The sequence below is a fragment of the Monodon monoceros genome, unplaced genomic scaffold, assembly GCF_005190385.1.
Source record: "Monodon monoceros isolate NGI ecotype Baffin Bay Population unplaced genomic scaffold, NGI_Narwhal_1 Super_Scaffold_18, whole genome shotgun sequence".
NCBI classification, from domain to species: domain Eukaryota; kingdom Metazoa; phylum Chordata; class Mammalia; order Artiodactyla; family Monodontidae; genus Monodon; species Monodon monoceros.
This window is the reverse complement of record NW_021703774.1, coordinates 158,565,977-158,588,106: the sequence shown is the minus strand read 5'-3', so window position 1 is coordinate 158,588,106 and position 22,130 is coordinate 158,565,977. Positions and strand designations below refer to the sequence as shown.

General features: G+C 50.7%; 1 protein-coding gene across 1 annotated transcript in view; it reads left to right on the top strand.

The window, feature by feature from the left end:
• Nucleotides 1-14,447, top strand: part of OPRD1 (opioid receptor delta 1) — a 36,056-nt gene extending 21,609 nt beyond the window's left edge. The window contains exons 2-3 of the mRNA XM_029229318.1: nucleotides 11,070-11,419; nucleotides 13,889-14,447. Of these exons, the coding sequence (XP_029085151.1) occupies nucleotides 11,070-11,419; nucleotides 13,889-14,430 (892 nt within the window). The 3' untranslated portion in view covers nucleotides 14,431-14,447. The remainder of the gene's footprint in view (nucleotides 1-11,069; nucleotides 11,420-13,888) is intronic.
• Nucleotides 14,448-22,130: the final 7,683 nt, after the last annotated feature.

The window sequence follows — 22,130 nt, the reverse complement described above, 5'->3', positions numbered from 1 at the left end:
TTTGCAGTGGCAGAGCTGAGTCACTGCAGATTCAGGGCAGACAGGGTCAGGCCCAGGTGTCCTTCAGGGGACCTGGGTTGGTCCAGGTTAAGGATAGAAGGGAGGAGGGGAGGAAGGGAGAGAGGGGGGAGGCGGGAGGAAGAGCTGTCCTAATTTGTCCCAAAGCTCTTGGGTCTGTGGCTGGTTACTTCCAAGAATCAGGGCTCCTGACTCTCTGTCCCACAGGGAGTCCTCCAGTAACCACTATGTCCCCTCTGCACAGCATGAAGGGGACACGGTTCCTGCCTGCAGGACGTCCCAGTCTAGTGTGGAGGACAGACATGTCGATGTTCATCCACTCAACAGATGTGGTTTTTTTTGTTTGTTTTCTGTTTTTTTGGTTTTTTGGCTGCGCCTGTAGGATCTTAGTTCCCCAACCAAGGATTGAACCTGGGCCCCAGCAGTGAAAGTGCCGAGTCCTAACCACTGGACCACCAGGGAATTCCCTAACAGATGTGTTTTGAGCGCCTGCTCTGAGCTGGGCGCTGCTGGAAGTCCCAGGCACATAGTGGTGACCAAGACAATGCCATGCCTTCGGTACCTTATGTTTTCCTTGTCAAAGAGAATACGTGGGTTTCCCTGGTGGCGCAGTGGTTGAGAGTCCGCCTGCCGATGCAGGGGACACGGGTTCGTGCCCCGGTCTGGGAAGATCCCACGTGCCGCGGAGCGGCTGAGCCCGTGAGCCATGGCCGCTGAGCCTGCGCGTCCAGAGCCTGTGCTCCGCAACGGGAGAGGCCACAACAGTGAGAGGCCTGCGTACCGCAAAAAAAAAAAAAAAAAAAAAAAAAAGGAGAGAATACATGAGGAGCGCACAATTTGGGTCCTCAGGGGAGAAGCTGAAACTGAAGTCCAGAGGAAGGCACCAGGGTCTCGGGGAAGAGCACAGGGTTTGAATCTCTGCTCAGCCTCTGACTGCAACCGTGGACAAGTTCCTTTACTGCTCTCTATAAATCGGGAATGATAAATACTGTCTACCCTGTAGGGGTGCTAGGAAGATTAAATGATGTAAAATGCTTTCCCAGTGCCTGGCAAAGAGTCAATGTCCAACAACTGTTTATTATCCATTAAAAAAACAAAACACAGGTGTAAGAAGTACATAAAATCATGCCTGAGAAAGACCTGGCACGTGGTTGTTGTACCACAATACTGGTTGCCACCCCCTTGTGACCAGAGGTGTACGTTTTGTTCTGAATTGACCTCTCCTCCTTGCCCCACTGAGCCCTGTCACGGTGCCTGTGACATTGTTCTGTTGTTTATAAGTCTGTCTCTCCCCCACCCTGCCTGGGCTGTGAGCAGATTTTCTCCAAACCCTCGCGGGGTTGAGGAATGTGTGAAAACAGGCAAAGGCTCTGGAGGCAGCCCACCTCTGGACCAGTTCCCTCCCTTTGGTCCCAGCCTCCAGACTGGCCCCCTCCCCATGGCCAACGTGTGATAAGCTAGCGCAGGTGGCAGGTGGTGGGGAGACAGTGAACAGTGACGTACAGACTCGAGTGGTTATAAGTGTGGGCTCTGGAAACCAAGTCTGAGTTTGAATGCTGCCATTGTCACTTCCTAGCCGCGTGTCTTTGTATGAGCCGTCTAACTTAGCTCCTCTGTAGAATGGGGACGTTCCATGCATGGTCTTAACACTCAGGGTTGCAGTGACGATGAAATGAAATCATGCATTCACTGCTTTTGGCATAGTGCCTGGTACATGAAAGAAAAGACAGAGAATATTGCTTAAAGAAAACAAACGACCCGCCCAAAGCTGTTAGACCAGTCCCTGGTCTAACAGGGACTGTTAGAAAGGAGAGACCATTTCAACCTTCTTCTGGGCACCAGGCATTAAGATGTCAGCACGCTGCCCTGGCTTTGCCTGGGGGAGGAAATTCTTACTAGGAGCTTCCTTGTCGGTTGAGAAGCCCAGCTCTCCAGAGATCCAGCAGCGTGTGTGGATTTAATGTGGCCTAGGTTGTACGTCAGTCAGAGAACATGCCCAGTCGCCATCAAATTGAAGGAAAATGCATAGAGGTGGTTGTGTTCTTTCCTGCCAGGGGGGCCTGTTTGACAGATGACGGACTGGATTTAGGGCTCTGAAACCAACATGGTTGGCCACTTGGTGCTTCATATAAGGGTAGCCTCCGTGGGGTCTGAAAAGGATGGTTGGGAGCAAATTCCCCAGCAGCTATGGAATTCAAGATGAGCTTAAAGGGGATTTTGATCTAGAAGAAAACCAAAGAGCTTCCCAAGGCATTGCAGAGGCAGTAGAGTTCACCCCCAGGGTTAGGTCCAATCCATAGAGGATTGAATTCTATGAGAAAAAAAAGCAAAAATTATCAGGGGAAATAAACGCAAAAGGGTTGCTAATTCTTGTTTGTGTGCTGGCTAGTAAGCTAGACACTTTCACATGTGTTGGCTCCTAAAAAGCATGAGTACACTGAAATTACCAATGAGGGAAACAGCTTCAGAGAGGTGAAGTAATATATTCAAGATCACACAGCTAAGTATGCTGAGCTAAGATCCAAATGGCGCTAAAGGACTCCCTCACCAAACTCTCTAGCTTAGAAAGCAGACACAGTGCGAGCACTTGATTATAGCCACAGCTTCTTTTTTGATAGCGGTACAATACACATAACATAAACTTTACCGTTTTAACTGTTTTTAAGTGTACGGTTCACTGACGTTAAGTACATTCACATTGCTGTGCAGCCATCGCCACCATCCATCTCCAGAACATTCTTTTTCATCTTCTCAAACTGAGGCTCTGTACCCATTAAATAATGACTCCCCATTTCCCTTTTCCCCCAGCCCCTGGCAGCCACCATTCTACTTTCTGCTGCTATGACTGACTAAGTACCTCATGTGAGTGGAATCATAGAGGTTTTTGTCTTTTTGTGGGTGGCTTATTTCACTTAGCCCAGTGTCCTTAAGGCCCACCTATGTTGTAGCGTGTGTCAGAATTTCCTTCCTTTTTAAGGCTGAATAATGTTCCATTGCATGTATAGACCACATTTTGTTTACCCGTTCATTCGTCAATGGGTACCTTTTGGTTATTGTGAATGATGCTACTTTGAACATGGGTGTACAGATATCTCTTCAAGACTCTACTTTTAATTCTTTTGGATATATACCTGGAAGTGGAATTGCTGGACCACATAGCAATTCTATTTTCAATTTTTTGAGGAATTGCCATGCTATTTTTCACAGCGGCTGCACCATTTTACATTCCCCCAACAGTGCACAAGGGTTCTAATTTCTTCACATCCTCGTCAACAATTGTTATTTTCTGTTTTTGTTTTTTTTTTTAATAGTAGCCATCCTAAGTGGTATCTCATTGTGGTTTTGATTTGCATTTCTCTAATGATTAATGATGTTGAGTATCTTTTTTTAAATAGTTTTTTAATATGATTTTTTAAAATTAATTAATTTTATTTATTTATTTTTGACTGTGGTGGGTCTTCGTTGCTGCTCACAGGCTTTCTCTAGTTTTGGCGAGCGGGGGCTACTCCGTTGCAGTGCGCGGGCTTCTCATTGTGGTGGCTTCTCTTGTCGCGGAGCATGGGCTCTAGGCACGCGGGCTTCCGTAGTTGTGGCTTGCGGGCTCTAGAGCGCAGGCTCAGTAGTTGTGCCGCACGGGCTTCGTTGCTCTGTGGCATGTGAGAACTTCCCGGACCAGGGCTTGAACCCGTGTCCCCTGCATTGGCAGGTGGATTCTTAACCACTGCGCCACCAGGGAAGCCCGATGTTGAGTATCTTTTCATGTGCTTACTGGTCATTTGAATATCTTTAGAGAAATGTCTGTTCCAATCCTTTACCCATATTTCAAATCTAGTTGTTTGCTTTTTTATTGTTGAGTTGTAGGAGTTCTTTATATATTCTAGATATTAACCCCTTATCAGATATGTAATTTGCAAATATTTTCTCCCATTCTGTGGATGGCCTTTTCACTCTGTTGATAGTGTCCTTTGATGCATAAGAACTTTGACTTTTTTATTTTAATAAATTTATTTATTTTATTATTTTATTTTATTTTATTTTTTGGCTGCGTTGGGTCTTTGTTGCTGCACGTGGCTTTTCTCTGGTTGCAGTTAGTGGGGGCTACTCTTCGTTGAGGTGCACAGGCTTCTCATTGTGGTGGCTTTTCTTGTGGCGGAGCATGGGCTCTAGGTGCATGGGCTTCAGTAGTTGTGGCATGCGGGCTCAGTAGTTGTGGCGCACGGGCTTAGTTGCTCTGTGGCATGTGGGATCTTCCTGGACCAGGGCTCGAACCCATGTCCCCTGCCTTGGCAGGTGGATTCTTAACCACTGCACCACCAGGGAAGCCCCAAGAGCTTTGACTTTTGATGTAGTCCAGTTTATCTATTTTTTCTTTTGTTGCCTGTGCTTTTGGTATCATATTCCAGAAGTCACTGCCAAATCCAGTGTCATGAAACTTTCCCTCTATGTTTTCTTCTAAGAGTTTTATTGTTTTAGCTCTTACATTTAGGTCTTATATCCATTTTGAGTTGATTTTTAAATATGGTATAATATAAGGGTCCAATGTCATATCTACAACTTTTTGAAATAGGAAAAAGAAAAAAGGAATTAGAGACCAACAGTAGGATTTTGAGATGTGGGGAAATAAATAATTTATCTTCCTAGGAAATTCATTCTCTCACCCATTCTTGCTCTGCCCTACAACTAGCCTCCACACAGTAGAGTCAGAATGATCTTTTGAGAAACACGCGTAAATCAAACCACATCACTCCCCTGCCTAAAAAGTGCAGCAATTTGTTCAGTGTCTGCCCCCTCCCTGAGACCATAAATTTCAAGAAGTCAGACTGCCATCTTTACTCCTATATCCGTTACTCAGTGCCTGGCACATACCAGCTGCTCGATTAATACCTGTTGGATGAGTGAACAAACCTCAGCTTATAATAAGCTCACATTCCTTGACTTTTTGAAATATGGGGGACGAAGGAAGTGGAGGAGGAAGGAAGGTAAAAATCATGGAAGGGCAGAATAGCAAAGTCATTACCAGGTGTTGGCACTAGACTTCCTGAGTTAAATACCAGCTCTGCCACTTAATGGCCATGTGACCTTGGGCAAAATCACTTCATCTCTTGTGTCTCAGTTTATGTTCTTTAAGGTATGGCAACACATATTTGGATGATGAAAAGCAATTCAGAGAGGAGGAACAGGCTAAGAAGGGGTGAGATGTGGGGCTGAAAACAGGGGCAGGGAACTGATTACCTATAGAGAGAGCAGTGAGACCCTTAGTCCCCCATCCCTTGTACCCTGCATATCCAGGTGGCCACCCCTCCACTCTGCAGGAGGTCAGGGTTTTTTCCTTGGAGAAGTTAACCTGGAGGAACTGAACTTGGGACCAGTAGACACAGAAAGGGTCAGAGTGAGGTACCAAAGGAAAAAATGGAGGTTTCCCAGACCCCTTCTCCAGCTCTGCTACCAGAATCCTGACAGCCAGAAGTGTGCTCCCCAGGCAGGAAATGGGAGGATTCTCTTCTGAAGGCCCCAAAGAAGAGACCTACAGACACTGATATTTAAATATTCCTACTGTAAAAGCCAGATCTTCATTCAATCCCCGTAGAATGAAGCACACCAGTTGATAGCCCCCCACCCCAAGAGCTATCAATTAGTTAATTAGTGCTTCACTCAAAGACCAACCTTTAGTCACATATCACCGGATATTTGAAGGAAGTCTCCAGGATAAAAGAGGGAAGCCAAAGCAGACAAATAAAGAAAAATGTTCGAAGCAGATAGACAATGCAGAGAGCAGAAGAAAATACAAAACAAAAATTATTAGTATCCTCAGAGAGAGTAGAGAAGATATTATATCCACGAAATAAGATGCTATAAATGCTATATAAAAAGGAACAATAAGAGAAGAAAGTACACTGGGAAAATAAAACATGAGAGACAAAACAAAGTTTAAAAAAATCAGTAGAAAGGTTGAGAGGTAATGAAAAGGAAATCTCCCAGAAGGTGTACCAAAAAGATGGAAAATAAAAAAGATAAGAAAATTAGATGATCAATCCAGGGGACCCAATATCTAACTACCAGATTGTCCAGGGATTCCAGAGAAAGCAGAGAGGAGGAAGTGATCAAAGAAATGATGAGAGGACATTGTATACTGAAGGGCATAAACCTGAGACTGAGAAGACCTAATAAAAATGAAAAAGAACCATCCTAAGGCACATCTTCACAAATGTCAGAATACTGGGAATAAAAAGAAGGTCCTAAAAATTTCAGGGGTGGGGAGGACAGATTACATACAAAACATCAGGAATCAGAATCGTTTCAGATACCTCGGTGACAACACTAGAAACTAGAAGATGAGGGAGCCATGCCTTTAATTTTCTGAGGGAAAATGATTTCCAATCTACTCTTTTATGTAGAATGAATGAAATCAGAAGTGAGGATAGAAGAAAGACATTTTCAGACATGCAAGGGTGTAAAATTTTTACTTCCTATGTGCCCTTTCTTAGGAAGTGACTAGAGGATATGCTCCACTAAAATAAAGGCATAAACCAAGATAAAAAGACTTGTAACCCAGGAAACAGGTGTGCAGCTTGTCTAGAAAGCAACCAGTCCCAGATTGAAAGGGGAGGAGGGAAGTTCCAGGAAGTGGATTCACTAGAAAAACAAAAGGAACTGATAGATTATGTGACTGCATGGAAAAAGCATTTTATGGATCTGCTGGAGTGCTTGAAGAGATTTATCAATATGTACCCAGAACTAAGCAAATGAAAAAAAGAAGCAATTATTAACTCCAGGAAAAACAAAAATCAGTACTAGAAAATAAATGTAACTATATTATACCATTTGGCTCAGTGGACAGTATCTACAAAGTCATAAGAATGTAAACCCTGTGGGGCTTCCCTGGTGGCTCAGTGGTTAAGAATACACCTGTCAATGCAGGGGACATGGGTTCAAGCCCTGGTCGGGGAAGATCCCACATGCCGCAGAGCAACTAAGCCTGTGCGCCACAACTACTGAGCCTGCACTCTAGAGCCCGCGAGCCACAACTACTGAGCCCGTGAGCCACAACTACTGAAGCCCACACGCCTAGAGCCCGTGCTCCGCAACAAGAGAAGCCACCATAATGAGAAGCCTGTGCACCGCAAGGAAGAGCAGCCCCCACTCGCCGACACTAGAGAAAGCCTGCACACAGCAACGAAGACCCAACACAGCCTAAAATAAAAATTTAAAAAAAAAAAGCTTAAAAGAAAAAAAAAGTATAAACCCTGAAAAAAAGTAAACCTTGAATATCAATTTAACTAGAAATTTTTAAATTGTGGTAGAACTATATTGGGAGGATGGAGAGAGGGAGTTGTGTAGTGTAAGAGAGTTAATCCTCATCTACCATATTTAGAGAGTTGTGGAGGATCTTAGCAGTGTTCACTAATATTTGGTTCTCCCTCCTTCTGGGCACATGAAAGACTACTTCTCAGCCCCTTGCAATTGGGTGGGGCCATATGACTAGTTCTGGTCAGTCAGCTTCAGGTGAAAGTACTGTCTTGCAGCTAGAATGAAGCTTCGATGACCCTGTGGCTGTCACTTCTCCCTCTGTGGTGACCAAGGAGGCCTTGGGTTAAGATAGCAGAGCCACAAGGTTGAAGCAGGCTGGAAATGCCTCATGGAATATGGTTGTGCTGGAGACACTGAATGGATTCTGCAAGGGTAAGAACTAAAGCTTTTTTGTGTGTTAAGCCACTGAGATTTTGGGATTGTCTGTTACTGCTGCAGAGCCTGGCTTGGCCGAATACAAACTTCAACAGATACTGTCTAAAATAGGTACATCAAGAAATAGACATTTAAGCATATTATTTAGAATTCTGGAGATAATCACTAGAAAGATAGTTTAAAACATTAAAAGCGGTTGCCTCTGGTGAGCAGGACAGAGAAGTGAGGATGGGGTAGGGCAGAGGGGCAAGTGTTTCCATTATAGTACTGTAACACTAGGTAATTGTATTACATTGGCAGGAGCCACATCTATGCGGTTTGGAAGGATTCCTGCCAAACCATCACAGTGGCTGTCTCTTAGGAGGGAGGGCTTGCTAGAATGAACGAGCATCTGAGGGAACCACAGATGTGGCTGGATGTGATGGGCAGGCACAGTGGGAAAGGAGGCTACCCAGATGGAATGCCAGTGTGAGGAGTTTGGTTTTTATCCAGATGGCAGTGGGGAGCCATGGAAGGATTGTAAGCGGTAGAGTCGAATGTGCCTGCGAAAATCTACCTTTTCATGTGGAGGATGAAGTGTGGGGCAGGGAGCCTGCTGTGATGGTTCCCGTGAGAACTGAGGAGGCTTGGACTAAGACATCTGTACCACAAATGTCTACTGAGAGCCTGCTATTGGCCAGGTACCATTAGCAGGCCTGACGATACAGCAGCGAACGAGATGGGCAAAGTGCCCTGCCTTCAGCGTGGTGGTTCGTGCTGTAAAGAATGAAGCAGCGTAAAGAGAGGGAAGAGAGGGTACTTAAGATAGAGAGGGTAGGGCAGCTTCTCTGAGGAGGAGATATTTGAATAGAGTCCTGAATTAAGTGAAGGAACAAGCCAGGCAAAATTTGGAGGATGAGGGTTCCAGGCTGAGCGAGCAGCAGTCTGGAGGCCCTGAGGTGGGATGGGCTTGATGTGTCCAAGGAACAGCAGAGAGGCCGGGATGGGGGCTGGGGGGCACGTCCATCGGGGAAAGGTTCTGGGAGCTGGGACCCAAGAGGTGGTCAGGGCCAGTTTGTGGAATGTGGAGGAACTCTGGGGGGCCCCTATGGGGCTGAGAGCCAGAGAGTGGCAGGATTTGTCTGAGGAGGTGAAGAGGACGGGTGAGCTGTGGGAGTGGTGGGGGGGCCTGTGACGGGAGGCCTCCCTCTCCCTCTGCTGGGGCCCCGCCTGCCAGAGTCAGCTATGCCTCAGCCCTGCCCGGACCAGCTACAGCAGCTTCATCACCCACTTCCCAGCGTCCCAGCCCCCTCTGGGAATTGAAGGATCCTTTCCAAATCAAAATAGCAGGCAAAGAACAGCCTCTGATTGTTCTGCGCAGAAGAAGTGAAATTAGACAAGTCAGCTGCGGGATTGAGGCGGCCTCCCACACAGCTGTTCCTGCACCCACTGAAGGCGGACTTCCCGAGACGTGCAGTTCTGCTGCCTCCGAGCAAAACTTTCTGCTTCTCCAGCCCAGGGCAGACAGTTATGTTGGGAGGGAGTGGGACAGATGCTGGCCCCGGAGGACCGTGAAGGAGTCAATTTTTTTTTTAACCAGAAAAAATCAGTCACTTCATGAAGGAACAGCCTTAGCTGATATGAGTTTGTTCAGTCATTCAGAACACACTGGGTGTGCTTATCCTGGGTGCCCCGGGCTCGGCATGGTGTCAGGGGGATTCCGGCCCGGAGGAGTAGAGGCACACAGCGTGCTTCCACCCTTGGTGGAGGGTGGAGAGAGCACTGTCTGGGAGCCGGGAGGTCCAAGTTCTCACCTTGGTTCTGCCGCTGTCGCTCTGTGACCTTGGGTCAGTTTCCCATCTCTCCCCCGTGTGGGCTTTAGGCTACATATTTTTTCTCAAACTAAACTCCGTGAGAATCGTGTGTGTATATGTGTGTGTGTCTGTGTGTGTGTGTGTGTGTGTGGTGTCTTGTTAAAGATAAAGATTCCCAGGCCTGAATTCCAGAGATTAAGATTGAGAAGGGGACTTCCCTGGTGGTCCAGTGGTTAATACTCTGTGCTTCCAATGCAGGGGGCATGGGTTCGATTCCTGGTCGGGGAGCAAAGATCCCACATGCCGCGCATGGCCCCCCTCCAAAAAAAAATATTGAGAAGGTCTGGGGTGGGGTCCAAGAATTTGCACTTCTCACAGGCTCTTCCGGTAATTCCTTTGGGAGTCCTTGGACCACACGGTAGCAAAATCACTTCCCCTCAATCTCTCAGGGCTCTTCCTGCTCTGAAATTTGAGGAGTTGCTCATGCAACCCTTCCCTGGGTTTCTCAGATCATTCCAGGGGCATGAAAGGCATCCTTACCCCTGCCTCAGTATACATGTGTTTCTGTGATGATCACACTGCATGAGGATGGTCTATTTCAGTGTATTTAGCCTCCTCCAGGCTATCCGGTGCCCAGCCCAGGCCCTGGTACAGAGGCGTTGTGATTATACATGTTGGCCCGACAAGGGGTCAGCTGTAGTGCAGGCAGCTGGGCGGCAGCGTAGAGCATGGAGGGACGTTGCAGAACTCTGGGTGCCCAGCTTGTTGCAGACATCTGGCTTGGACACTTGGGCTCACGCCCTGGGTCAGATGTGTGACTCTTGTCACCTGCTCCCCCTTCCCCACAGCTGGGTGAGTCCAGCTACCCGGGGATAAGATGGTCTGGATGGGACCATAGACTGGGAGCCCTGGTCTACCATGGAGAATATCCAGGCAGTGTAAGGCCCCAGCCAGTTTGCCCTGGCTTCCTTGGAGCTGGCTAGTCATATTCCCAAAAGGCCAGATCAGTGGCAGAGGCCAGAGGGTCAGGGCACTCTGGTCTAGCCCCCAGCTTCACTCTTATATATGAGGAATAATAACAGCTATCACATACTGAGCACTTACCATGCTTTGAGCTCAGTGCTAAATGCTGTATCATCTCATTAAATTTTATAACAACCCTATGAGGCTGGTAAAAGTATCACCCTTTTTTTTACAGTTATGGACACTGAGGCTTAGAGAATTCAAGTTACTAGTCTAGAGTCACTCAGCTAATAAACAGTAGAGGCAGAATTAGGACCTAGACCTGTTTTCCTCTGAAGCCCAGCTTTATCTTTAACCATATCGCTTAGAACCCCTGGGAAGATAAGGGTTTTTCCTCCAATACCTCCTGCCAAAGCTACCCCCTGCCAGAGAACTCCTTTTGCATCTGTTATAGTGGAAAGGAGCGGTGCTGAATCTGCTAGTTCAGGGTTCCAGTCCCACTTCTGCCCCTGACCTTTTGTGTGATCTTTGGCAAGTCATTTCCCCTCCCTGAGTTTCATGTGAAACTGAAATCTGTGAAGTGGAAAGATTACAAATGCACTTCCTTTTAAGGTACACTAAGATGAAGACGGCCACCAACATCTACATCTTCAACCTGGCCTTGGCAGACGCCCTGGCCACCAGCACACTGCCCTTCCAGAGTGCCAAGTACCTGATGGAGACGTGGCCCTTTGGGGAACTGCTCTGCAAGGCTGTGCTCTCCATTGACTACTACAACATGTTCACCAGCATCTTCACGCTCACCATGATGAGTGTCGACCGCTATATTGCCGTCTGCCACCCTGTCAAGGCCCTGGACTTGCGCACACCTGCCAAGGCCAAGCTGATCAACATCTGCATCTGGGTCCTGGCCTCGGTCGTTGGGGTGCCCATCATGGTCATGGCCGCGACCCGCCCCCGGGGTGAGTGAGGGAGGGAGCCTTGGTACAGGTCACTGACCACGGGAGGCAGCTCACGGGCCTCCGTGGGTTTGCAGGCCACTTACCAGGGTGGGTGTAAGTGGCTCACCAATGGAAGTATGGATTGCCGATCAATGAAAGTGTGGATGGCTGGCCAGTGGGACTGTGAATAGGCAACCAATGGGAACGTGAATGGTGGACTGCTGTGAGGATGAATGACTGGTCGGTGGTCATATGGGTAGCTGGCCAAAGGAACTTTATAAATGGGATTACAGATGGCTAGATGTGTGGATGACTGGCCTTTAGGGAGATGGATGGATAGCCGGTGGGGTGAGGGTGTCACTGACCAGTGAGCAGTGCGGGCCACAAGATCTGCAATCCCGTCCCAAATCCCCTTCCACCCCGTTGACCCAGATGACCAAAGCAAGGCCTAGAGAATGGCCTGCACAGAATGTCAGGTGCATTTTCTCAGAGTAAAATGGTAATTAGTACAGTAACCGCCTGTATCAGTCAGGATGGCCGCTGTAACAATCTCCAAAGCTCCAAGGCTTAACACAGTAGAAGTTTCTCACTCAAATCACAATCCAATGTGAGTAAGCGGAGGAGGGGCTCTATTCCACACAGTCATTCAGGGATCCAGGCTCCAAATGATGGTTTTGGAAGCAGTGTGCTGGCATCTGGCCAGCAGATGAATATGGGAGTGGTGAGAAAGCACAACCACTTTTAAATGTCAGGGCACATCACTTCCTAGTGATGGCTGGTCACATGATCCCTACTTGATGTAAGTTGGAAAAGTAGTTTAGCAGGGTGCCAAAGACACTGGTCACTAACCTATCTGAGCCACACTCTATCATGGAGTGTTGAAAAGATTAAATGAGGTTATATGTGTAAAAGACTTAGGACAAGGCCTGGCTCATTGTCAAGGCCCAATAAGTAGCAGCTATCAGAATGATTAAGCCTGTGAGATAGACAAGGCAGGGACTCCTACTTCCACAGGACCGAAAGAAAACAGAATCAGAGAGGTCAGGTGGTTTACTTAGGGTCACAAAGCCAGACATTTGGTAGAATCGGCCTAGAACCCAAGGTTCCTGCCCCCATATCTGTTGCTCCTTTTGGCTGCTGGGGTGAAGGTTTGTGTTGTGGTAGGAGAGGGAACAGGCTTGGTGGGAGGTTTCTTGGCCACCCTCTGCTCTCACAAGGGTAGAGCTCCTGGTGCCTTATATAGTCTCTGTGTGATTAGACTTGACTCACCAGCTGGGCCCCGTTCCTCACTGTCAGCCTTCAGTCTACAGGCCATTAACTGCAGCCCTGCTGGGGCCAGGCCAGATGGGCCCCCTCATCCCCAACCCCCCCCACACACACTCTTTTACACACACACATACACTCCCCCAGTGTGTGTCACTGGCACTCAGTTCTGTAAGCCACTTGCTGTGTGACCTTGGACAAGTGCTGTTCCTCTCTGGGCCTGCTTCTGCCATCTGTACAATGAAGTCCTTGGGTTCAGTCATTGGTGGGGGTCCTGCCAGCCTGATGTCCTGTGGACCCACTCTGTCTGTGGATCCCAGCCCTTTTCTTACAACTCTCAGGCTCCAAGTCCACTGGGTGGGTCCTCAGATTCCAGAATCCCAAGAGGTCCTGGAAGTCCCCTGGGTCAGCCTCAGCCCTGTATCTGAATCCCATAACATCCCCTGAGGTGCTCATCCAGCCCAAGCCCACACTCCTGGAACAGGGAGCTCATTCCATCCTAGGTGCCCCTCTTATCTTTGGACAAGTGTGGCAGTCAGACAGTTCTTGACATTAAGCTGACATCTGCCTCCTTGGCCCTAGTTCTGACCCCCGGACTCCCACACGTTTCTGCTCCTCGGCCCTGTGAGTGTACCAAGCGCTTGAACCCCACTGTGCTAAATGCTTTCCATGCCATGGCCCATTTAATCCTCACAACAACCCTATGAGTTTAGGTACTGTTGTTAGTCCCACTTTATGGGAGCTCTGATAGAGGTTCAATAATTTGCCCAAGGCCACATCACACAGCAGGGCCTGAGTCCTGCTCTTAACTCATGCTCTCTAAGTCAATCCTAGCAATATTTTCCCCATTGGAGCTACTTTGGAAATGTGTGGGGGTATTTTCAGTTATCATAATGACCGTCATTTAGTGGGCTTGGGCTAAATTATATCATTATCATTATATCACTGCTGCCCATGTACATAGAGGCTGATAAAGGGACTGGGAGAGAATATAGAAAGCAGACCTCCTAGGTTAGGGCCAATCCTGCTGAGGTCTTGAAGGATGAGTAGGAGTTCACCAAGTGCAGAAGTGATGGAGGACATTCCAGGTAGAAGAATCACCTTGAGAAAAGGCCAGGAGGAGGCAGTGGGGCTTGACTAAGCCGAGAAGGGTGGGTGAGCAGGGAGACAAGGTCCTTAGGCTCACGAGCCCCTCACCCACTGTCTTTCCTTGTTTCCCCGGCCCAGACGGGGCAGTGGTGTGCATGCTCCAGTTCCCCAGCCCCAGCTGGTACTGGGACACGGTGACCAAGATCTGCGTGTTCCTCTTCGCCTTCGTTGTGCCCATCCTCGTCATCACCGTCTGCTACGGCCTCATGCTGCTGCGCCTGCGCAGCGTGCGCCTGCTCTCTGGCTCCAAGGAGAAGGACCGCAGTCTGCGGCGCATCACGCGCATGGTGCTGGTGGTGGTGGGCGCCTTCGTGGTGTGCTGGGCCCCCATCCACATCTTCGTCATCGTCTGGACGCTGGTGGACATCGACCGCCGCGACCCGCTCGTGGTGGCCGCGCTGCACCTGTGCATCGCGCTCGGTTACGCCAACAGCAGCCTCAACCCCGTGCTCTACGCCTTCCTTGACGAGAACTTCAAGCGCTGCTTCCGCCAGCTCTGCCGCACGCCCTGCGGCCGCCCGGAACCCGGCAGCTTCGGCCGCGCCCGCGAAGCTACGGCCCGCGATCGGGTCACCGCCTGCACCCTGTCCGACGGTCCCGGCGGTGGTGCCGCCGCCTGACCCCGCCGGGCCGGCCCGCCGCGCAGCCCTCCGGAGTGACCCGGCGGCGGTCATGCCGAGTTCTAATGGGGGCGGGGGCCACGACGCGGAGTGGGGCGGAAGGGGGCCGCTTGTCTGGAGATGGGGCCCCTGCAGTGGGGTGGACCTCTGGTCTGGGGAAGGCGGGGTGGGGGCGGGGTGGGGGGAAGGATGGTGGGGCGGTGCCTCTAGGCTGAGCTCAAGGTCAAAGGCTTTGGGTTGGGCTGGGGAAGCTAGCGAGCCTAGGGGAGTGGGACCTGCTGCTGTAGGATTGGGCGGCTAAACGGGGCCCCCGCGCGGGGGGCGGGGCCTCAACCTCGAGACAGCCACGAGTTCTAATTGCAGCTGGGCTTGCAGGAATTGGGGTCTGGCCTGAGACCGGGCCCAGGACCAAGGAGGGAAAGTGGTGAGGACGGTGGAATTGAGCTTCAAGATTGGGCCTCTGTGTGATGGGGAGGGGCCCCTTCTGGGGGTGAGTCGAAGGACAGGACAGCGAGGCTGCGTCTACAGCTCCAGATTGGGCCACGAGATAGGGCCTGTGTGCAGGGCATGGGGCCTCAATTTGCGGTAGAGTACTAACCCGAGTTCCGGAAAGAGGCGGGGCTTGCCGAGCTCCAGGTCCAACTCGGCATCTTTATAAACAAAGAGAAAATAGAAACACCCTACCTTTTCTCTCCTTGACAGTCGTTTCTCTGGAATGGACAGAGATGCCCCGCATCGAAGTAGTGTCTCCAGCACTGTGTCCCTGTGAGGCTTGGGATGAGACAGTGGAGCAAGGACAGAGGCTCCAGGATAGGGTAGCCTCAGATGGGGTAGGGTCCCAACAGGAAGGAGTAGGGAGGGCCTGCGGATCCAAAACCAGAGTTGCCGGTTGGCCTCTGTGCCAAGGGCTGGTGGGGGTGGCAGAGAGAGGGGGCTTCTGCTTTGAGGTTAGGTCCTCAAGTTGGAGAGCAGATGCTTTGCGGATCCCCACGGCCCTGGCTTCTCTGGCCCAGGTGCTGGAGGACAGATGTCCACACTAGTTAGAGCTCCGTGAATGTAGATGGCACCTGGGACTGGGTGGGGGCATCTGAAGCACCAGGGTGGAATTTTCCTTCTCTCAGTCTCTGGCGCCTTGATAAGAACCTCCAGGAAATCCTCTCTCCCTCCTCCCAACATCTGGCTGCACCCAACATGTCCAGTGAACTGGAACCACATCCCCTCCCCGGGACCTGACTTTGAAGGAACTCGGGGGAAGAAGATTTTTATAACTGCAGTGCCAGCATCAGTGTGCGTCCCCAGGTCCCCCACCTGCTCGAGCTGTCCCCTTCAAGCTGCGAAGGGCGAGGTCCACCAGAGCTAGGCATAGAAGTTTTTCTCTTTGTTTGTTTGGCATTTTATTCAGCCACTGCCAGGTCTTTGCTTCCCCCCAGTATCAGGGTCTGGCCTGTTCCCTGTGCCTCCCCCATGCTTCATCTCCCCACCTCCCCACCTCTCTCCCCTCTCTCCCCAGCACTGTCTCTATCACACACCCCTGAATCCCTACTGAAGCAGTGTGCTGACATCTTTGTAAAAACAAATTTAATTTTCTTCCCTTTTTGGGACAGATGGAAAGAAATTGACGTCTTTGTCTCAAACAGAAAAAAAAAAAAAGAAACGATATACCTCTTCTCCCTTTGACAGTCATTTCCTTGGAACAAAAGCCTTTCTGCTGTCTGGGAGGCTGTCACTCTAGCAGGGGCTGAGCTAGCATTCAGGGGCTTTGGCACTTAGGCACCAAGGTGGGCTTTGGACACATTAGGGGTAGGGATGCCCTTAGTGGGCAAAGCATAGTCCCCTTCTCAGGAAGCCCCAGACCTGGGAATTTTCTTCCCTCAGGAAATGGCTCTACTAGGACCCTGGAAGATGTGGGACCATGACCAGCACTCAGCTCCAGGCTGCTAAGCTACCAAGGCCTGGGGTCCCAGCCCACCTAGACCACCTTCACCATCCAAATGGATCCTTGGACTATAGAGATCTCTGTGTCTGAATGGCGGGGTGTCAGCAAGGCAGGGGACACACTCCTGGACACTTGTTATCACTTGGGACCCCTCCTGCTAGTGCCTTGTGGAGATGTCATAGAAAGGGGACAATTTAGGAACGGGGGAAGACTCCTGAAGGAGGTGATATAGGAGCCAGGGCTGTTTCTTCTCCATGTAAAGACTGTGTCCCCTTCAACCCCTCCTAGGACAGGCCTGTCTCGAGGCTGCTCTGGATCCACTCACTGCCGTTTCCTGTGGCTGTAACAGATCTGCCTGTTTTTTTTTTGTTGTTGGTTGTTTGTTTTTTACCACTTCTTATATATAAATTTGTCTTGGAGTCATCAGGGGCTGACTACTTCATGTGCACACTGGGCACTGGGACTCGGAAATGAGTCAGATACGGCCCTGCCCTCAGAAGGTTCAAGCCCATGCTCAGACAAGAGCATAAACAGATCTTTGCATCTCAGTGTGATGCATTCCGTGACAGGGAGGGCGGGGGTGTCACAGGGAAGTGCCTTTCCCAGCTTTTTACTGAAACCTATATTTGTAGGAATTCTGGAAGAGGTGGAAAGGGTCAGAGGGCCTTCAAGGATGACTAGGAGTTGACCACCGAGAAGAGAGAACAGCGTGTGCAAAAGCTGGAAATGTTCAAGTGCTTGGCAAACCCAAGAAGTTGTGTGTAGCCAGAGTGTGGGGCTTAGCCGAATGCTTCTGTGTGCCAGGCCCCATGCCACGTACTTGATGCACATTATCCCTCTGATCTTCATGACAGCCCAGTGGGCAAGTGTATCGCCCTTATTTTATTTTATTTCATTTTTATTTATTATTTTTGGCTGTGTTGGGTCTTCGTTGCTGCACGCAGGCTTTCTCTAGTTGCGGCGAGCGGGGGCTACTCTTCGTTTCGGTGTGCGGGCTTCTCATTGCGGTGGTTTCTCTTGTTGTGGAGCATGGGATCTAGAGAGTGCGGTCTTCAGTAGATGCGGTGCGTGGGCTCAGTAGTTGTGGCTCTTGGGCTCTACAGTGCAGGCTCGGTAGTTGTGGCACACGGGCTTAGTTGCTCCGCAGCATGTGGGAACTTCCTGGACCAGGGCTTGAACCCGTGTCCCCTGCATTGGCAGGCGGATTCTTAACCACTGTGCTACCAGGGAAGCCCCAGCATTGCCCTTATTTTAGACAAGTAGTCAGGCTCAGAGAGGTCAAGCCACTTACCCCTAAGTCACGGAGCCCGTTCGTTGGTGGTGGCAGAACTCAAGTCAGTGGAACTCCAGGGTCCAAGTTTCCAGTGAATTCCAGGCATTGTTGAAGTGGAAGAGCCTTAGTAGCTGGCATCCTGGGATGAGGTTTTTGAAGACTTAAAACTTAAATGGAAAAATCTGAGGGAAAGGGGCAATTTTCCATGAACTTTTGTTCCTCCTGAAGCCCTCCAAATCTTCACGTTTCAAAGTGTATCGTGCATGATGCATGTTAAAGCTCCAAGTTGGCAGTGTGGTTCTGGATCATCACAGAGCTCTCAAAGCGGTGCGGTGGGTCTGGTTTCCTCCAAAATTTCCACTCCTCTCTTTTCAAGAGGTGGGAGGAAAGTTTTTGCCTCTGGTTTCAAAATGTCCTACAATTTCATATCTCTTCTTGTAATAGAAGTAGTGGTTAATTAAGGCTGGAGTCAGATCTTGGCTTTCCCTCTCTGTGCCTCAGTTTCCTCATCCGTAGAATGGACTTCCTTCATGGGATTGTTGTGAGGATTTAATGAATTAACGTATGCATAGGGCCCAGCACATAAGTTCTTAGCACGTGGTAAGTAGCCTCTATTACTTAAAAGTGGAGCTGCAGTGTAAGGTCAGAGCTAGAGACCTAGATGGAAAAGGAGATGAGCTTTCAGAGGTAGTGATGAAGAGAAGAGATGGGGGACCCAGACTGGGGATCCCCCTGCATCTTAAGCTCAGGAGCCACCATGGAGAGTGAGAAGCTGCCAGAGAAGCAGGAGGAGGATGGGGGAGAATGTGCTGCCATGGAAACCGGAGGAGGGCGTTCCCAGGGGGAGAGAGTGGTGGATAATGTCAAGTGTAATGTAAGAGAGGTTGGGTGGGGAGGGCAGGAGGGTGATGGGAGTAAACCAGAGCCCTCAAGTTCAGTCTTCTGCATGGCCTGGGAAGCCCCAACAATGGATTCAAATCTCAGCTGTGATGCTAACCGGCTGGCTGTGTGACCTCAGCAAGGGATTTGCCCTCTCTGAGCTTCTGTTTCCTCCTAGATTTAAGACGAGGGAATGAGTCAGTCTCTAATACGATGCTCAGTTTCTAGTAAGTGTCCTGATTTTGCCAAATTATTGGCCACTTGCTAGCAGTGTGATCTTAGGCAAGTCCCTTCACTTCCAAGCACTCTCTCTGAAGGATAGAGATGTTGCCTGGCACATAGTAGGCCCCCAATACAGGGTTATCCTGTAATAATAATGGGGGCCAGAAGCTGCTGTCTAAGGAGGTTTGTTTGGCTTGGAACTTGAAACGTTCCCCAAGATGGAGAGGGGTCACTATGTCCTGAGAGGACTTCAAGGAACAACAGTCCAGGCTGGGCCCCTGCTGGGCCTCCACCCAAAGACCAGCCCCTCTGTCAGCAGCAGCAGCTCCTCAGCCTGGCCTCGGCGTGCCTTCCCGCCTGGCAGCTACTGCAGATCCAGGCTGGGAGCCAGCTTGGAGGCTTCAAAACACCTAGGAAGTGATCCCCCCGGATCCTGGCACCAGCATTCACACTCGCACACACACACACACACACACACTCCTTTCTCTTATCGTTTATATTCTCATCATCATGTCTTCCTTTATGTCATTTCTGGGCACTGAGCACATAGTGCTGGGTGTTGGGGGGGGTGACAGGAGAGGGTCAGGACTCTCTAGCAGGGGCTAGAATAGCAGGCTGTGTGGCTCTGGTGGCGGGCAGCTTGGAAATTCAAAATGGGGGCCAGAGAGGGGCTGGTGAGGTGCCTTCCTGACGGAGCGGAGCGCTAGGCTTGGGGGTTGCTCCGGTTCTGGCTCCATGAGCACCACCTTCATGAGCCCCACCTGTGCGCAGCTCTCCCCAGGCACAGACCTCAGTGCGAGGCCAGTGTAAGCATAACAGGTAATACAGCATGCAGGGCCCTTCATTGTTCTAGGCACTTTACATGGGGTAGCATTTCATCTTCACAGCATGACTGTGAAGTAGGCATTATTACCCCTATTTTACAGATGAGGAAACTGAGGCTCAGAGAAGGGAATGACTTGCCCAAGGCTACACGGCTTGTCCATGGCTGGGCCAGCTAGGATGCTGTTTTGGGTCTGTCGAGTGCACTTCCTCGGCTTTCCTCCTCCTGGCTCCCAAGAGGACACTCTGTGATTACACTGGTGGTACTAGGGAGACCCTTGTGTCCGGCTGACAGGTGTGAACTGAGCATCCTCCTGCCAGGCTCTGTACCTCATCACCTTGGCAGCAGGGGCACAGGCCAGCCATCCAAGAAACTGCTGTGACTTTGGCAGGTCGCTCTCCCTTCCAGTTTCTCCCTGCCTTGGAAGACCTGCTTGTTCAGTGATTTTTTTTGACTGCCTGCCATGTCTTTGCTGTGTGACTTTGGGAAAGTCACTTCACTCTTTGAGCCCATTTCCTCCATCGTGGATGACGACGCTTATCTGGTAAGAAGTTGTGAAGATTTACAAAGAGGCTATGAGCGAAGGACCTGTCTGTTTGGGTCACACAAGTGTCCTCGGCAGCTGACACTGCAACTGGCACAGGGCAGTTACTCTACGGAGTGGGTGAAGGAGTGTCAGGCAGAGGGACCTGGTTTGGTAACACTACACCTGGTGCATAGTAAGTGCTCAACAAATGGAGCTTTTTAATGTCATCTAACGTGACACCTTATACCTGCTCTGACCCCCGTCTCTTAAGTGCTGTAGGTGGGTCAGGAGCAAAGAACTTTACTTTTTAACCATCTCCTCGAGTTTCAGAAGCGGGGACAGCATGCATCAGAGAAGCAAATTTCAAGAGGATGTCTTCTCTCCAAGTACCCTCTACATAGCTGTCCCCTTTTGTCCTCACCGGGGCTGCCTGCCCAGGGACCCGAGATTGGGGCACAACCTGGGAGGGAAGAAAGGTCCCCGGGTGGCACTGGCCTGGGCCTTTTGGCTTGCATGTTTGAGTCATGGGGTTGGTCGCTTGGCGGGTGTTGGTGCAGGTGACATCCATCTGATGGGGCTCATCTTCTAGAATCTCCTCTTGGAATGAGTCCCAAGCCAGGAGACAGGGCATGTGGGTTTGACTCTCCATCCTCCACTTGCTGACTGTGTGCCCCTGGGCAGGGCTCTGTCCCTCTCTGGGCCTCTGCACAATGGAGGGGCAGAGGCAGGAATTGATGGGTTCTGAGTGTGCTGCCATCCTGGGAGAGAAAGAGACATTTCCCTCATGTTCCTTGATCCCAGAAGCAGACATCTATTGGTAAAATCCCCTGGGCATTTGCCCAGAGACTGGGGAAAACCAGAGACCCCCTGGGGGTCTGGTGTTTGTAATTGGCGCTGCCCCCCTTTGGGGGTGATGGAGGCAGGCATGTCAAAATGAACTTGACTTAAACACCTGGCTTTTGCCTCTCCCAGGTCCCATTTTGGGACCAAGGACCCAACCTTCTGTTTTCCCAATAAAATGAGCCCTATTCTCAGTGTCCACTTCTCTGGCTGTTTCTTTTTTTTTTTTTTTTGCAGTACGCGGGCCTCTCACTGTTGTGGCCTCTCCCTTTGCGGAGCACAGGCTCCGGACGCGCAGGCTCAGCGGCCATGGCTCACGGGCCCAGCCGCTCCGCGGCATGCGGGATCCTCCCGGACCGGGGCACGAACCCGCGTCCCCTGCATCGGCAGGCGGACTCTCAACCACTGCGCCACCAGGGAAGCCCTCTGGCTGTTTCTTTTGCTCACCCTCTGTGGTCCGCTCATGAGGGGGCCCCAGTCTGGGGGGTGACATAGACCTGCCTGCTCACACTGAGTGGAGAGGGTAGCCCTACCCTCAGGACCTGTCTCAGTGGGAGATGCTACACTGTCCTTAAGAACCCCACCTGACGGGAGAGATAGACACAGCAGGCAGCTGTAGCCACTTCCTAGAGCGTCTCCCACCCCCACCCCTCCAGACTGGCTCCTCCTTCTTCGCTGTGGCCCACCCCCTAATCTAAGGCCCTTGTCCTCCAGAGCCCTGCCCACACGCCTCTTGGGGCTCCCACTAACCTTCCTCCCCGCTTCCACCCTCCTCCCACCTGCCCTACCGTGACCCTGCCTTTGGTCATAGAAGCCCCAAGTCTCCTCGCCCTGATGGTTGGTTACTCAATAACTCTGTAACGGGAACTTCCTGCCCAGGATGTGCCTCCCCACCATGTGTGACTGGGTCCTTAAGAGAGCACCAGGGCACAGAGCCCCTCTTCCCCTCTGGGGCAACCTCCCTTTCGAGCCCCAGCCCTGGGCTGCGCACCTGGGTCCTGCTGTGTCAAGGTGAAAAGCTCCAACTCAGGTGGGTGCCCTGACCCAGACTGGGATCTCACCCCACCCCCAGCTGCAGACTGTGTGGGCAGCGGTGGAGGCAGGGCTACCGGGCTGCGGGGGGTGGGTAGGGAGGGCCTTGACTGCTTGGCCTCACTCTACTCAGGGAGCGGCTCAAGTCCAGACCTCCCAGAGGCTCTGC